This window comes from Lethenteron reissneri, chromosome 1 (assembly GCF_015708825.2).
Source record: "Lethenteron reissneri isolate LAM-NWPU_2019-01 chromosome 1, ASM1570882v1, whole genome shotgun sequence".
Classification (NCBI taxonomy): domain Eukaryota; kingdom Metazoa; phylum Chordata; class Hyperoartia; order Petromyzontiformes; family Petromyzontidae; genus Lethenteron; species Lethenteron reissneri.
Genome location: NC_083779.1, coordinates 9,308,645 through 9,325,230, shown reverse-complemented (window position 1 = coordinate 9,325,230; position 16,586 = coordinate 9,308,645). Strand labels below are relative to the sequence as shown.

Sequence of the window (16,586 nt, the reverse complement as noted above, 5' to 3'; positions counted from 1 at the left end):
GTGTGTGATGTGTTTGGTGTGTGTGGTGTGTGTGATGTGTGGTTGTGTGTAGTGTGTGTGTGTGTGTGTGATGTGTGTGATGTGGTGTGTGTGATGTGAGTGATGTGTGTGTGGTGTGTGGTGTGTGTGGTGTGTGTGATGTGGTGGTGTGTGTGATGGTGTGTGATGTGTGTGAGTGTGTGGTGTGTGTGATGGTGTGTGTGTGATGTGTGTGGTGTGTGATGTGTGTGTGTGTGATGTGTGTGTGTGATGTGTGTGGTGTGTTTGATGTGAGTGTGTGCGATGTGAGTGATGTGTGTGTGTGTGATGTGTGTGTGTTGTGGGTGGTGTGTGTGTGTGTGATGTGTGTGATGTGTGTGATGTGTGTGGTGATGTGTGTGATGTGGTGATGTGAGTGATGTGTGTGTGTGTGATGTGTGTGTGTGGTGTGGTGATGTGTTTGGTGTGTGTGGTGTGTGTGTGTGTGGGTGTGTGTGGGTGTGTGGTGTGTGTGTGGTGTGTGATGTGTGTGATGTGTGTGGTGTGATGTGAGTGATGTGTGTGTGGTGGTGTGTGTGGGTGTGTGGTGTGTGGATGTGTGGTGTGTGTGATGTGTGTGGTGTTGGGTGTGTGATGTGTGTGTGTGATGTGTGTGTGTGATGTGTGTGTGTGGTGTGATGTGTTGGGTGTGATGTGAGTGTGTGTGATGTGAGTGATGTGTGTGTGTGTGATGTGTGATGTGGTGTGTGTGATGGTGTGTGTGCGTGGTGTGTGTGATGTGTGTGGTGTGTGTGATGTGTGTGGTGTGTGTGATGTGTGTGGTGTGTGTGTGTGTGTGGTGTGGTGTGAGTGTGTGTGTGTGGTGGTTGTGTGTGATGTGTGTGGTGTGTGTGAGTGTGTGGTGTGTGTGATGTGTGTGTGTGTGACGTGAGTGTGTGTGATGGTGTGTGTGTGATGTGTGTTGTGTGATGTGTGTGTGTGTGTGTGGTGTGTGATGTGTGTGTGTGATGTGTGTGGTGTGATGTGTGTGATGTGTGTGGTGTGTGTGATGTGTGTGTGGTGTGTGTGATGTGTGTGTGGGTGTGTGTGTGTGATGTGTGTGATGTGTGTGATGTGTGTGATGTGTGTGGTGTGTGTGTGTGGTGATGTGTGTGTGTGATGTGTGTGGTGTGTGTGATGTGGGTGTGTGTTGGGTGTGTGTGTGTGTGATGTGTGTGTGATGTGTGGTGTGTGTGATGTGTGTGATGTGTGTGGGTGATGTGTGTGTGTGTGTGATGTGTGTGTGTGATGTTTGGTGTGTGTGTGTGTGTGATGTGTGTGATGTGTGTGTGATGTGTGTGTGTGTGATGTGAGGTGTGTGATGTGTGTGTGTGTGATGTGTGGTGTGTGTGATGTGTGTGGTGTGTGTGATGTTGTGGTGTGAGTGTGTGTGATGTGTGGGTGCGTGTGATGTGTGTGATGTGTGTGGTGTGTGTGATGTGTGTGGTGTGTGTGATGTGTGTGGTGCGTGTGATGTGTGTGATGTGTGTGTGTGTGTGTGTGATGGTGGTGATGTGTGTGAGTGTGTGTGATGTGTGTGTGTGTGATGTGTGTGTGTGTGATGTGTGTGGTGTGTGTGATGTGTGGTGTGATGTGTGTGATGTGTGTGTTGTGATGTGTGTGTGTGATGTGAGTGTGTGTGATGTGTGTGTGTGTGATGTGTGTGGTGTGTGGATGTGTGTGGTGTGTGTGATGTGTGGGTGTGAGTGTGTGTGATGTGTGTGGTGTGTGTGATGTGTGTGATGTGTGTGGTGTGTGTGATGGTGTGTGGGTGGTGTGATGTGAGTGGTGTGTGTGGTGTGTGATGTGTGTGGTGTGTGTGATGTGTGTGGTGTGTGTGATGTGTGTGATGTGTGTGGTGTGTGTGTGATGTGAGTGTGTGGTGATGTGTGTGGTGTGTGTGTGATGTGTGTGATGTGTGTGATGTGTGTGGTGTGTGTGATGTGTGTGATGTGTGTGGTGTGTGTGATGTGTGTGTGTGATGTGTGTGTGGTGTGTGTGATGTGTGATGTGTGTGGTGTGGATGTGTGTGGTGTGTGTGATGTGTGTGATGGTGTGGTGTGTGTGATGTGTGTGAGTGTGTGGTGTGATGTGGTGGTGTGGTGATGTGTGGTGTGTGTGATGTGAGTGTGTGTGATGTGGTGTGATGTGTGTGGTGTGATGTGTGTGGTGTGTGTGATGTGTGTGATGTGTGTGTGTGATGTGGTGTGTGTGATGTGTGTGGTGTGTGTGATGTGTGTGGTGTGTGTGATGTGTGTGGTGTGTGTGATGTGTGTGGTGTGTGTGTGTGTGATGTGTGTGTGTGTGGTGTGTGTGATGTGTGTGATGTGTGATGTGTGTGGTGTGTGTGATGTGTGTGGTGTGTGTGATGTGTGTGGTGGTGTGTGATGTGTGTGGTGTGTGTGTGATGTGAGTGTGTGTTGGTGTGTGTGTGTGTGATGTGTGATGTGTGTGGTGTGTGTGTGTGTGATGTGAGTGTGTGTGATGTGAGTGTGTGTGATGTGTGTGTGTGTGTGATGTGTGTGTGGTGTGATGTGTGTGGTGTGTGTGATGTGTGTGTGATGTGTGTGGTGTGTGTGATGTGTGTGAGGTGTGTGATGTGTGTGGTGTGTGATGTGTGTGGTGTTGTGTGATGTGTGGTGTGTGTGTGATGTGTGTGTGTGTGATGTGAGTGTGTGTGATGTGAGTGTGATGTGTGTGTGTGTGATGGTCGTGTGATGTGTGTGTGATGTGTGTGTGATGGGTGGTGTGTGTGGTGTGTGTGTGTGATGTGTGTGTGTGTGATGTGTGTGTGTGTGATGTGTGTGTGGTGGTGTGTGTGTGATGTGTGTGTGTGTGTGGTGTGTGATGTGTGTGTGGTGTGTGTGTGATGTGTGTGATGTGTGTGATGTGTGTGCTGTGTGTGTGTGTGTGTGTGGTGTGTGTGTTGTGTGTGTGTGTGTGCTGTGTGTGTGATGTGTGTGTGATGTGTGTGTGTGTGGTGTGGTGTGTGCTGTGTGTGTGTGATGTGTGTGTGTGATGTTGTGTGTGTGGTGTGTGTGTGATGGTGTGTGTGTGATGTGTGTGTGTCGTGATGTGTGTGATGTGTGTGTGTGATGTGTGTGTGATGTGTGTGTGATGTGTGTGTGTGTGATGTGGTGTGATGTGTGTGTGGTGTGTGTGTGTGTGTGATGTGTGTGTGTGATATGTGTGTGATGTGTGTGTGATCTGAGTGTGTGTGATGTGTGTGTGTGTGATGTGTGTGTGTGTGATGTGTGTGTGTGATGTGTGTGTGTGATGTGTGTGTGTGTGTGATGTGTGTGTGTGGTGTGTGTGTGTGGTGTGTGTGTGATGTTAGTGTGTGTGATGTGAGTGTGTGTGATGTGTGTGTGTGTGATGTGTGTGTGTGTGATGTGTGTGTGTGTGATGTGAGTGTGTGTGATGTGAGTGTGTGTGATGTGAGTGTGTGTGATGTGTGTGTGTGATGTGAGTGTGTGTGATGTGTGTGTGTGTGATGTGTGTGTGTGTGATGTGTGTGTGTGTGATGTGTGTGTGTGTAATGTGAGTGTGTGTGATGTGTGTGTGTGATGTGAGTGTGTGTGATGTGAGTGTTGTGTGTGTGATGTGTGTGTGTGGTGTGTGATGGTGTGATGTGTGTGGTGTGTGTGTGTGAGTGTGTGTGTGTGATGTGAGTGTGTGTGTGTGGTGTGTGTGTGATGTGAGTGTGTGTGATGTGTGTGTGTGATGTGAGTGTGTGTGATGTGTGATGTGAGTGTGTGTGATGTGTGGTGTGTGATGTGTGTGATGTGTGTGGTGTGTGTGTGAGTGTGTGTGATGTGAGTGTGTGTGATGTGAGTGTGTGTGATGTGAGTGTGTGTGATGTGAGTGTGTGTGATGTGTGTGTGTGTGATGTGTGTGTGTGATGTGTGTGATGTGTGTGTGTGTGATGTGTGTGTGTGTGATGTGTGTGGTGTGTGTGTGATGTGTGTGTGTGTGATGTGTGTGTGATGTGTGTGATGTGTGTGTGATGTGTGTGTGTGTGATGTGTGTGGTGTGTGTGTGTGATGTGTGTGTGTGATGTTTGTGTGGTGTGTGTGTGTGGTGTGTGTGTGTGGTGTTTGTGTGGTGTGTGTGTGTGATGTGTGTGGTGTGTGTGTGATGTGTGTGTGATGTGTGTGTGTGGAGCGACGCAGGTTTGTGTGCGTTCGTACAGCTGTGCGCCGCGTTGGGGTGAGTCGTGGTGTCCACGAGGGTGTGTGGGTGAACCCCGTGCAGCCACAGGTGTGGGTGCGGTGGTGTCACCGGGCGAGTGTGTGGGTGCACCCCGTGCAGCCACAGGAGTGGGTGCGGTGGTGTCACCGTGCGGGTGTGTGGGTGAACCCCGTGCAGCCACAGGAGTGGGTGCGGTGGTGTCACCGGGCGAGTGTGTGGGTGCACCCCGTGCAGCCACAGGAGTGGGTGCGGTGGTGTCCACGAGGGTGTGTGGGTGAACCCCGTGCAGCCACAGGAGTGGGTGCGGTGGTGTCACCGGGCGAGTGTGTGGGTGCACCCCGTGCAGCCACAGGAGTGGGTGCGGTGGTGTCCACGAGGGTGTGTGGGTGAACCCCGTGCAGCCACAGGAGTGGGTGCGGTGGTGTCACCGGGCGAGTGTGTGGGTGCACCCCGTGCAGCCACAGGAGTGGGTGCGGTGGTGTTCACGAGGGTGTGTGGGTGCACCCCGTGCAGCCACAGGAGTGGGTGCGGTGGTGTTCACGAGGGTGTGGGTGCACCCCGTGCGGTGGTGAGCCAGGAGTTGAGCCGTGTCCCTCAGAGGGCGCTAACGGGGGGGGGGGGGGGGGGGGCGATCACCAGAGGTGTGGACTCGAGTCATGTGACTTGGACTCGAGTCAGACTCGAGTCATGAATTTGATGACTTCAGACTCGACTTGGACTTGCATAACAATGACTTTGTCCCACCTCTGGCGATCACCCGGTCGGCGGGGGTCGATGGACGCGGTGGAGGAGGGAGTGGAGGGGGGGACGTCGCCCCCCACAAAACGACTTAAGAGGGGGAGACAAAGATCCCCCGTATAGCCTGCACAGACTGTGCCCGGCCGCCTTTGTCTCCCCTGTGGCGATGATTTAACGCACCGCGCCAGGTACTCGTTTGAGGCTGAGTCGACCTAGGGGAGGCCCAGGACCGGTTCAGATAATCGTCGCCGCACGTGGGCGCTGGGTGTATCGCAACGTCGCAGGATCGCGAGAGGAGGTCTCCATCCAGCAGAGGGTTGACTCTGGATGCTCGTGATGATGGTGGTGGTGGTGGAGCAATTGCCCCCCAGGGTCTGTGCATGTCTGAACATTGGGGCCCACACACCGCGTGGTTTATTAATGAGGTGTGGGGGCATTCACGTGGTGACATCAGCATACGGCACGAATCACGAAAACTCACTGGACGCACAAACTACTAACACACACACACCACTAACACACACACCACTAACATACACACACCACTAACACTCACACACCACTAACACACACACACCACTAACACACACACACCACTAACACACACACACCACTAACACACACACACCACTAACACACACACACCACTAACACACACACACCACTAACACACACACACCACTAACACTCACACACCACTAACACACACACACCACTAACACACACACACCACTAACACACACACCACTAACATACATACACCACTAACACTCACACACCACTAACACACACACACCACTAACACACACACCACTAACACACACACACCACTAACACACACACTGGGGAGACAAAGGCGGCCGGGCGTGGTGCTGGCCACCCACCCCCTCGTGTGCCGTGCCAGCCTTCATAGGTGCTCCATGCTAACAGCACTTGCCCCTACAGTCTGCTCAGGCTATACGGGGGATCTTTGTCTTTGTGCATGCCGCACGTGTTAGCAGCGCATTGAGAACGACTGTTAATAGGCACATCATAAATAAAAATTATTATTACAAAGATAACAAAGTCAAAGATCCCCCTTATAGCCTTAACAGACTGTAGGGGCAAGTGCTATTAGCGAGCACCTATGAAGGCCGGCACGGCACACGAGGGGGTGGGTGGCCAGCACCACGCCCGGCCGCCTTTGTCTCCCCAGTGGCGATGTTTACTACGCATTTGAGGCTGAGTCGACCTAGGCGAGAGCACAGGACCGGTTCAGACAATCGTCACCGGTGTTGGTGGCCGTGAGCGGGAATCGAACTCAGGTACCACCGGGTTCGTGGCGCGGCGTGGCGCTAACCGCTCCACCACCGCTCCCCACACACCACACACAGACGCGTGCATGCATCACGTGATGCCCGGCACGTGGTACGTGTAATGAGTGGCTCCGACACGATAAGTAACTTCAAGTGTTTCGTAAATAAATCTTTGGCAGAGCCACTTCTCTCTCTCTCTGTCCGCGGATGCCCCGCGCCACGTGGCGCTCGCCCCGCCCGCTGGACGAGCGGCCACGTGGCAGGTCAAGATGGCCGGGCAGCAGCAGCAGCGACGGGGAGCTCCTCTTGATCTTCACACACCGACCCCGCACCTTGCTGGACACCCCCCCCCCCCCCCCGGCTTATATTCGCTCCCCGGAGGCTAAGCCCCTCCTGGAACCATCGGGAACGTTCCAGATGCTTCCCTGGTAGAGCCGCCCATTCACCTTTACCCCAAATAGAATCCCTACTATCGATAAACCGTGGACTGTATGATCGGTGATGTCACCCCCACATCAGCAACTGAGCATAACAACAACCGGAATGGAATAAGAAGAATAAGGAATGCCCCGACAATCAATGCCAGACAACATCAATGTGGAATAGGAGCAGACACGCGAGTTAAAAGCCAGATGCTTCGAGAAGACCACGACATCTTGTGACGTGTCCGCGTAGCCGGCCCATCTGCCTGAGGCGGGACCAGCCACCGGAACACCGCAACCAGCTGGAAGCCGTGGTCCAGTAGGAGGCGACGCAGCCGGATCCAGCGCAGGTCCTTCCGTCTCACTCAGGGGCGCTGTGGGCGGTAAAGAAGCAGGCTTCGGAGGATCACCTCACGACGGGTGAACGAACCAACGCCGGCGGCCGTGACGACCGCGGACACACCGAGGACGCAAAACCTCAATCATTTTCACCGGCCCCTGCCAAGGCACCTGCGGGCAATGAAGCCAAGCCTCATCGCCAAAAGACCATGGCGTGTCTTCTTCTTTCGACCTCCGCGCACAACGTTCATTTCGAGCCTGGGTCCTGGAAGTAGTCAACCTGGCAGCCTCCCGCGCCTCCGAAACCCGTCTGAGTGACTCTTGGACATGGTCAGGAAGAGTCGGAGGTATAACCGGGGAACCCATTTGAACATCAACGGGCGGCACGTTCTCCCTCCCGTACACGAGGAAGAACGGCGAGTCTCGCGTAGAAGCGCGAGGCGCCTTTCGGTAAGCAGAGAGAACACTGTCCGTTTGAGGGTGGTAGGGAGACGTAGAGATCTTCCTGGTACCCAAGGCAGAGCAAACGTCACGCAACAGCTTGGAAGTAAAGTTCCTACCCTGATCGGTGAGCAACTTTTCCGGCGCCCCTTTATCCATTACGTAGCCGTTCACAAAAGCGTCAACGATGGATAAAGTCGATTGATCTGGCAGGGGTCAAGCCACAGGACAACGAGAAAAACATTCAACGCCGACGAGAAGAAATGTATTCCCACGAGGTGTCACAGGGAACGGACCCAACGCATCCAAGGCAACCAATTCATTAATGCGCGTGGCCAAAATGGATTGCAAGGGCGGAATGTGACGCTGCCGGGGCGATTTCCCCCGGGCAGACTCGGTGCACGACCCAAGTGCACCAGTGACGTCAGACATCATACCCGGACAAGAGTAATAATCCCTCTGCAGGGTGAGCAACGTTTTCTGAACGCCGAGATGGACAAGGTGTTCACAATGCAACGTGCAGGTCAACCCGCACGGAGAGAATCTGGCACAACCAATCGAAGCCGGCGCGAGATGTTATCCTGCCACATCAATAAACCCTCGTGAATCAAAACCCGACCCCCTCCTTGACAGAATCGGAATTACCCGCGAACGGTACAGCCCGTTCCCGCAAGGAGGTCAAAGAGTCGTCAGAAAATAGTTCGCGCCGCCACGCCATCGGCAGGGGGAACCCCCGCCTCGTCCGGAAACGTCTCAACTGCGGACCGAGACTCATCGTGAGGAGTACAGCGGTTTATACCGGGGCGGTTTATACCGGAGCGGTTTATACCGGAGCGGTTTATACCGAAGCGGTTTATACCGGAGCGGTTTATACCGGAGCGGTTTATACCGGAGTGGTTTATACCGGGGCGGTTTATACCGGGGCGGTTTATACCGAAGCGGTTTATACCGGGGCGGTTTATACCGGAGCGGTTTATACCGGGGCGGTTTATACCGGAGCGGTTTATACCGGGGCGGTTTATACCGGAGCGGTTTATACCGGGGCGGTTTATACCGGAGCGGTTTATACCGGAGCGGTTTATACCGGGGCGGTTTATACCGGAGCGGTTTATACCGGAGCAGTTTATACCGGGGCGGTTTATACCGGAGCGATTTATACCGGAGCGGTTTATACCGGAGCGGTTTATACCGAAGCGGTTTATACCGGGGCGGTTTATACCGGAGCGGTTTATACCGGAGCAGTTTATACCGGGGCGGTTTATACCGGGGCGGTTTATACCGGAGCGGTTTATACCGGAGCGGTTTATACCGGAGCGGCAAGCACAGCGAGACGCGTGTGGCAACCGCGACAACACGTCAGCGTGACGAGTCCCCTTCCGGTAGGTGACATCAAATGTGAATTCCTGCAAGCACTCCAGCCAGCATGCCAACTGACCGCCCGGCTGCTCGATTTTCAACGAGTATTGGAGAGCCGCATGATCAGTGCAGAAAACAAACCTCCTGCCATATAAGTAGGGCCGAAAGAGTCGCGCAAAATGAACGATCGCCAGCAACTCCCGGCGAGTGACGCAATAGCGGGTTCCCGCCGGCGAGAGCACCCGACTACTGTACGCGACGACTCGTTCGACGCGTTCGACGCCCCCTTCACCTGCGACAGGACAGCCCCGATGCCCGCGTCGCTGGCGTTAGTGTCAAGGGGGACGAAAAATCATCGGGGCGGTCGAGAGTAGGCGCGTCAGACAGCCGATCCCACAAGGTATTGAACGCAGCCTCCTCCTCCGGTCCCCGGTGTAAGCGATGATTTTTGGCCGTGAGCGCATGCAACGGTTTCGCGATGGAAGCGAACCGAGGGATGAACCGGCGATAATGGGAGGCGAAGCCGACAAAGCTCCGTACGTCTCCCACACTCGCGGGAACCGGCCAGTCGCGAACGCCGGTTCCCGCGCGTCAGCGTGGCCTCGCTCCGCCCCCTGGCCACGCCCCCCTTCTGGAATATACGAGCGGGGCTCTCGACGTGTCCCTTGTGTAACCTTCACCCGAGATCCCTTGCGGGTCTGTCACGTGGCCTGCTGTCAATCAGGGCTGCTTCCAGCTGCAGATCCCCTTCCCTGCCAGCAGCCAGCGCTGTGCTACGAAGGGAGCAATTCTATGTCACTACGAAAGAAGTCAGAGTGCATTTGATGTTGCGGGTGTACAAAGGGATATGAAGCTAAAACAAAACTGTAATCTATTTTATTTTTTTATTTTACCGGGTAAGGCCCCAACAAAGTAGCTTATCAAGTGGAAATGTACGGCAGCCATTTACTCTAAACGCACGCTAAACTACTGCAGTTTTATTTTCATTTTATCAGGTAAGGCCCACTGAGCTATGTAGCTCTTTTTTCAGAAGCGAGCTGGACATCACAATTGATAGCCGGGTGCGAATCATCATCATCATCACGTGGAAATGTATAGCAGCAGCAACAGACTCCAAACGCGTAATGCGAATTCTAAACGTGGAGAGAAAAATCCGGAGGACCCGGATAAAAATCCACGCAGACTCCAAATATACAGCAGCAGCAGCAGGCGTCAGGGTCGGGATCGAACCCACGACCTCCTGCGCACCAGGCGAGGTAGTTAGCATCTCCTAGCCACCGTGATGATGATGAGAGAGAAACACGCAAACTCCAAATATACAGCAGCAGCAGGCGTTAGGGTCGGGATTGAAGCCACGACCTCCTGCATACTAGGCGAGGTAGTCAACATCTCCTAGCCACCGTGGTGCCCCGTTCCACACCGAGCGGGCGACCTGCAGAGAACCGACGTGAGGCTGTGACACTTGTAGGTCTGCTCAGGGCTAAGGAAGAGAGGGGGGAGGGGGGGTCGAGTGAGAAAACTCTCCCTCCCACCCCCACCCCCCCAGAGCCGTCTGGCCACCCACCGGCCCTGGACGCTTCTGAGAATCGGGGGGGGGGGTGTTGTCCGACGTTTCGCACAGTGCAGCGCCACATTAAATACGCACTACAATGACAATAGTTTAAAGCGATTTGAAGCATGTTTTATTTGGGGGGGGGGCAGAGCTTTGTGAGGTCATATTTGAGGGGGGGGGGGGTCTAAAATCGCGTGACGTCATTTATGGACGGCCCCCAATCGGTTTCAATGACAATGCATACATCATTGTCAGGGCATGTTTGTGGTTCATGCTGATTCGACTCCTTGCTCAAGGTATCATCTATTTGGTGTTAGAACATCTTAACACAACTTCTGATTTTTTGCAAGAAAGGCGAAAAACACCTATTATTTATTTTTCATGATTTTTGATACTGGGAAAAAGGTTCCGTAGAAAATATATTTACATATAGAAAACATTTATATAAATGTAATATATTTCAATATATGATAGTGAAATATAACATATTACCCCACAAAGGCAGCTAAAATGAAGCACTGGATCTCTAATAAAGGTTTCTGGGTTAGATCGCGTGAGTACTAAATGTGTCTTGAACCCACCACTACCCGACACACGCAACTAGGAAGGGTTGTCACGTGAACACGGTCGCGTCGACGACGTTTGACAAGCGTCAGACATCTCGGCGGAGAGAGCATTTGGAAATCAATTTAAAGCCTCAGAATCCAAATCTGAATATGGATTTATACCGCAGCAGCAGGAGCAGCAGGAGCAGCAGGAGCAACAGCAGCAGCAGCAACAGCAGCAGCAGTAGCAGCAGCAGCAGGAGCAGCAGCAGCAGCAGCAGGAGCAGCAGCAGCAGGGGCAGCAGCAGCAGCAGCAGCAGGAGCAGCAGGAGCAGCAGGAGCAACAGCAGCAGCAGCAACAGCAGCAGCAGTAGCAGCAGCAGCAGGAGCAGCAGCAGCAGCAGCAGCAGGAGCAGCAGCAGCAGCAGGGGCAGCAGCAGCAGGAGCAGCAGCAGCAGCAGCAGCAGGAGCAGCAGCAGCAGCAGCAGTAGGAGCAGCAGCAGTAGCAGCAGCAGCAGCAGCAGCAGGAGCAGCAGCAGCAGCGGCAGGGGCAGCAGCAGCAACAACAGCAGCAGGAGCAGCAGCAGCAGCAGGGGCAGCAGCAGCAGCAGGAGCAGCAGCAGCAGCAGGAGCAGCAGCAGCAGTAGCAACAGTAACAGCAGCAGCAGCAGGGGCAGCAGCAGCAGCAACAGTAACATCAGCAGCAGGAGCAGCAGCAGCAGCAGCAACAGTAACAGCAGCAGCAGCAGGGGCAGCAGCAGCAGCAACAGTAACATCAGCAGCAGGAGCAGCAGCAGCAGCAGCAGCAACAGTAACAGCAGCAGCAGCAGGGGCAGCAGCAGCAACAGTAACATCAGCAGCAGCAGCAGTAGCAGCAGCAGGAGCAGCAGCAGTAGGAGCAGCAGCAGAAGGAATCCGATGAGCTAGAAAGCTCTTTTTTTCACGGATGTCCAGTCGAGGCACGGGGTAAGAACGTCACAACTAACAACAAACAACAACAATAAAAACACGATCGGAGTGCGTGCTACAAGAAAGGTAAACACATCACCCAACACAAATAGCAATACAACATTTCTATTTAAAGCTTTCGTGACTGCAGGGATTCATCTTCTTGGTTCTTTCGGTAAAGTCACGTAGAAGGAAAATAATAAAATTATACAATTAAAACATAATAAAATACAATTCTCACGACGTTTCGGCCACAAGGCAAGCAGCCGTCCTCAGGTGACAAACAGGGCTGTCATTCGGACGCTGTCTTTCCGACAGACCTGTTCTTCACCTGAGGACGGCTGCTTGCGTTGTGGCCGAAACGTCGTGAGAATTGTATTTTATTATGTTTTATTTTTGTTATTTTATTATTTCCCTTCTACGTGACTTTACCGAAAGAACCAAGAACATGAATCCCTGCAGTCACGAAAGCTTCACATCGATATTGTTTACCTTACTTGAACTTTTCAATATGATCGTGTTTGTGTTGTTGTTTGTTGTTGCGACGTTCTTACCCCGTGCCCCTACTGGACTTCTGTGAACAAGAGCTTTGTAGCTCAGCGGATTCCTCCTCCTCCTGCTGCTGCTGCTGCAGCTGCTGCTGCTGCTCCTCCTCCTGCTGCTGCCTGCTGCTGCTGCAGTATAAATGAAGAGAGTTGTTTATCGGTTCTCCGGCGGTTCAGGGCCGATCCGGCCAAATCGACAAAATCGCTCCACAGCGTCTCACCAGGCCGGCGAATCATGTAAGTGTCTAATATGATTACATACGGCGCATGACGCAGCACATGCAACTGTGACGATGGGAACACAGCACGCGTGCACATTGTTCATGGCGAATAACTCCGGTTAATACAAACAGAAAATGAACACAGGGGCCGTCCATCAATGACGTCACGCGATTTTGGACGATTTTTGACCCCCCCCCCCCTAGTCACACGGCGTCACAAAAAGTCAGACCCCCCCCCTCAAATATGACGTCACAAAGCTCTGCCCCCCCTCCCCCCACAAAATAAAAAATGCTTCAAATCGCTTTAAACTATTGTCGTTGTAGTGTGTATTTAATGTGGCGCTGCACTCTGATGTAGGAGAAAACATTTATTAAAAAGTCTATTTAATTAAGTAGAACGTGTTGTCTATATTTATTTAAATTTGCGCATTTTGATGTGACGTCACATTTCTCAAAGCCCCCCCCCCCTCGTCACACATCGTCACAAATGTCTGACCCCCCCCCCCACCCCCTAGGTGCGTGACGTCATTTATAAACGGCCCCTAAACAAATGTAATAACACTAAAAAAAATACACAACGCCGAAAAAAGCACGTAACGTCATGCAACAATGTGCAAAAATAAGCTGTTTTAAAGAATGATGCGATTATCCCAACAAGCCGTCGGATAATCGATTATCCACTGAATTCTCATGCTTGAGTCTCCTCCCCGAACCTGTTTCACGATGGGTCTCTGCCAAAACATTTTGTTGCAGTAGGGGGCGATGCTCGCCACTCTGTAAATTCCAATCGAGAGTAGAAACACGTGCATTAAACTAATAGGGGTTTTCCCCTTTTTTCTGGCAACAAAACTGACACCTTTTGCAAGGAATCATGCTTACATTAACCACAATACTCGCAGTCAAATGCAAACAAAAAACAATACTCTGATCATTTATGCATTGTCCTTGAAACTGATTGGTCCACACCAGAGACAGCTTTCTTTAGAGCCTAGTCTCATATGTGTTCGACCAGATGACGTCAAAAGGCGCACAGTTCAAAGACAACGCACTACCAGAGTAATGAGAGCTCGGGGTGAGCAGCTACATCATGGGACCTCCTTTGCCAGTACCAAAATATACTAATAGGGGTTTTCCCCTTTTTTCTGGCAACAAAACTGACACCTTTACTCTAAGAGTATTGTTTTTTGTTTGCATTTGACTGCAAGTATTGTGGTTAATGTAAGCATGATTCCTTGCAAAAGGTGTCAGTTTTGTTGCCAGAAAAAAGGGGAAAACCCCTATTAGTATATTTTGGTACTGGCAAAGGAGTTCCCATGGGGTAGGTACATGTTGCGTGGCGTTTGTTTGCTTTGACAAATTTGGCAAATTGTTGGGCCGTCGCTCCCATACACCAACGGCCTCCTCTTGCAAATGGCGTCACGGAGATTACGTGGTGTTTTTTGTTGTTGTTGTTGTTGAAGCAGTCAGTCTGTGGTCATTCAACCCCACAGTGATCATCTTGTCGACCGCTGGATTTCGTGAACTGTGAACTTCTGCAACAAACAACTTTAAGAAAATGTTAACGCTTTTTTTTATCTTCATTTGAAGCTTTCGTGACTGCAGGAATCCATACCCTTTGATACTTTCGGTAAAGTCATAAAATAAAATTGTATTTTGCAATGTAGCGAGGTGGCTATCACGAATGACAGCTCAACGAAGTGGACTCATCATCATCATGACGCCGAAATGTTCAGCAGCCAAACACTCTAAACGCGTGACGTTCATTCTAAATGTGGAAGGAAAAAAACCGGAGGACCCGGGAAAAAATCCACGCGAAATTTCCAAATATACAGCAGCAGGCGTCGGGATCGAACCCACGACCTCCTGTATACCAGGCGAGGTAGTTAACATCTCCTAGCCACCGTGGGTTCGCGTCACTGCCCAAAGAGAGAATCAGAAGCCAAGTCGCCTCCGTCACAAATCTGTCCCTCCACACAATAATTACGCGTACAGTACGTGTATACACATCCCATCAACCGGTTCAACACGATCAACCTCTGGACAAATGTTGACATCCAGGCTCTTATCAGCAGAGTCGCCTTCTGATATTACTTTAACAACAAGGAAATCCTGGACTTGCTTGACCTATTGGTTCAATACAAACAAAACCTCAGAACCAGTTTCAAAATCCAGTGCGTCATTCAGCAGAGTTCTGGCTTCCTCTCCGTGCTGACGAGTCAACAGAGCCGGCGATTCTCTGTACTCACTCCACCGTGACATGCCGGGAGTGCGGGCGACCAAGGCTGGAACGTGTCACCTCATTTGTGGAGCCACTGGACACTGGGCTGAGACGCAAGAGGCGGGTGACTCGACTGACCTCTGTGCGTGTTTGTGTGCGCGTGAGTCAGAGGTCGCAACCGGGTACCCGATACCCGTACCCTACCCGATACCCGGCTACCCGTACCCGGCCGGGTACGGGTACGGGTACGGGTAGGCCATGAGTCACTGGTGAGTAGCCGTTTGTCACTCATTTCGGGTAGGGTACGGGTACCCATTTGCGACCCTGGTGCGGCCGGGTACGGGTAAGGAATCAAAACCCGTTTGCGACCTCTGGCGTGGGTAAATCCACGAGAGGGCAAAGCCGAGCCAGACATCGCCACCTTCACCCAGTGGCCCCTCCGCCTACGAGAAAACCACCCGGAATGGGTCGTCGCATGTCGGAAGCCAAGCAGGGGTTGAGCCTGGGTAGCGTCTGGCATGGCATGCGTAAAAAACAGGCAAGAGACTCATCGCTGCGTGTCAATGAAGAACAGGAATTAGGACATGCACGGTATTGGTGAGTGGGTGGGTGAGCAAGTGGGTGAGTGGGTGGGTGAGTGGTGGGTAAGTGATTGGGTGAGTGGGTGGGTGAGTAGTTGACTGAACAAGTGAGTGGGTGAGTGGTGGGTTGAGTGAATGGGGGGGGGGGAGTGAGTGGGTGAGTGGGTGGGTGAGTAGTTGACTGAACAAGTGAGTGGGTGAGTGGTGGGTTGAGTGAATGGGGGTGGGGGGGGAGTGAGTGGGTGAGTGGGTGGGTGAGTAGTTGACTGAACAAGTGAGTGGGTGAGTGGTGGGTTGAGTGAATGGGGGGGGGGAGTGAGTGGGTGAGTGGGTGGGTGAGTAGTTGACTGAACAAGTGAGTGGGTGAGTGGTGGGTTGAGTGAATGGGGGTGGGGGGGGAGTGAGTGGGTGAGTGGGTGGGTGAGTAGTTGACTGAACAAGTGAGTGGGTGAGTGGTGGGTTGAGTGAATGGGGGGGGGGGGGAGTGAGTGGGTGAGTGGGTGGGTGAGTAGTTGACTGAACAAGTGAGTGGGTGAGTGGTGGGTTGAGTGAATGGGGGGGGGGGGGGGGAGTGAGTGGGTGGGTGGGTGAGTAGTTGACTGAACAAGTGAGTGGGTGAGTGGTGGGTTGAGTGATTGGGTGGGTGGGTGAGTGAAGGTGGAGATTTAACTACATGCAAAGGTGTGCTGCTCACAAACAGCAGAAGGCACGAGTCTCATCCATTTGCCTTGCGTGCATTGGCACGTGACCACCATAGGTAAAAGTGATTTTTATTTTATTATTTTATTTTACTTTTATTAATTTGAATTTTTTACCTACGTGACTATACCGATAAAACCTAAGAATATTCACCATGGTGGTCAAGGGGCCGTCCATAAATGACGTCACGCGATTTTAGAAGATTTTTGACCCCCCCCCCTCGTCACACGGCGTCACAAAAAGTCAGACCCCCCCCCCCTCAAATATGACGTCACAAAGCTCTGCCCCCCCCCCCAAATAAAAAATGCTTCAAATCGCTTTAAACTGTTGTCATTGTAGTGCGTATTTAATGTGGCGCTGCACTCTGATGTTGTAGGAGAAAACATTTATTAAAAAGTCTCTTTAATTAAGTAGAACGTGTTGTCTATGTTTATTTAAAGTTGCGCATTTTGATGTGACGTCACATTTCTCAACCCC

General features: G+C 52.1%; 1 protein-coding gene across 1 annotated transcript in view; it reads left to right on the top strand.

Annotated features, from left to right (window-relative positions):
- The window catches only part of LOC133341698 (ectoderm-neural cortex protein 1-like), a 98,952-nt gene that overhangs the window by 44,415 nt on the left and 37,951 nt on the right, over positions 1-16,586 (top strand). Inside the window, exon 10 of the mRNA XM_061550366.1 lies at positions 6,918-6,983. Coding sequence (XP_061406350.1) covers positions 6,918-6,983 — 66 coding nt within the window. The remainder of the gene's footprint in view (positions 1-6,917; positions 6,984-16,586) is intronic.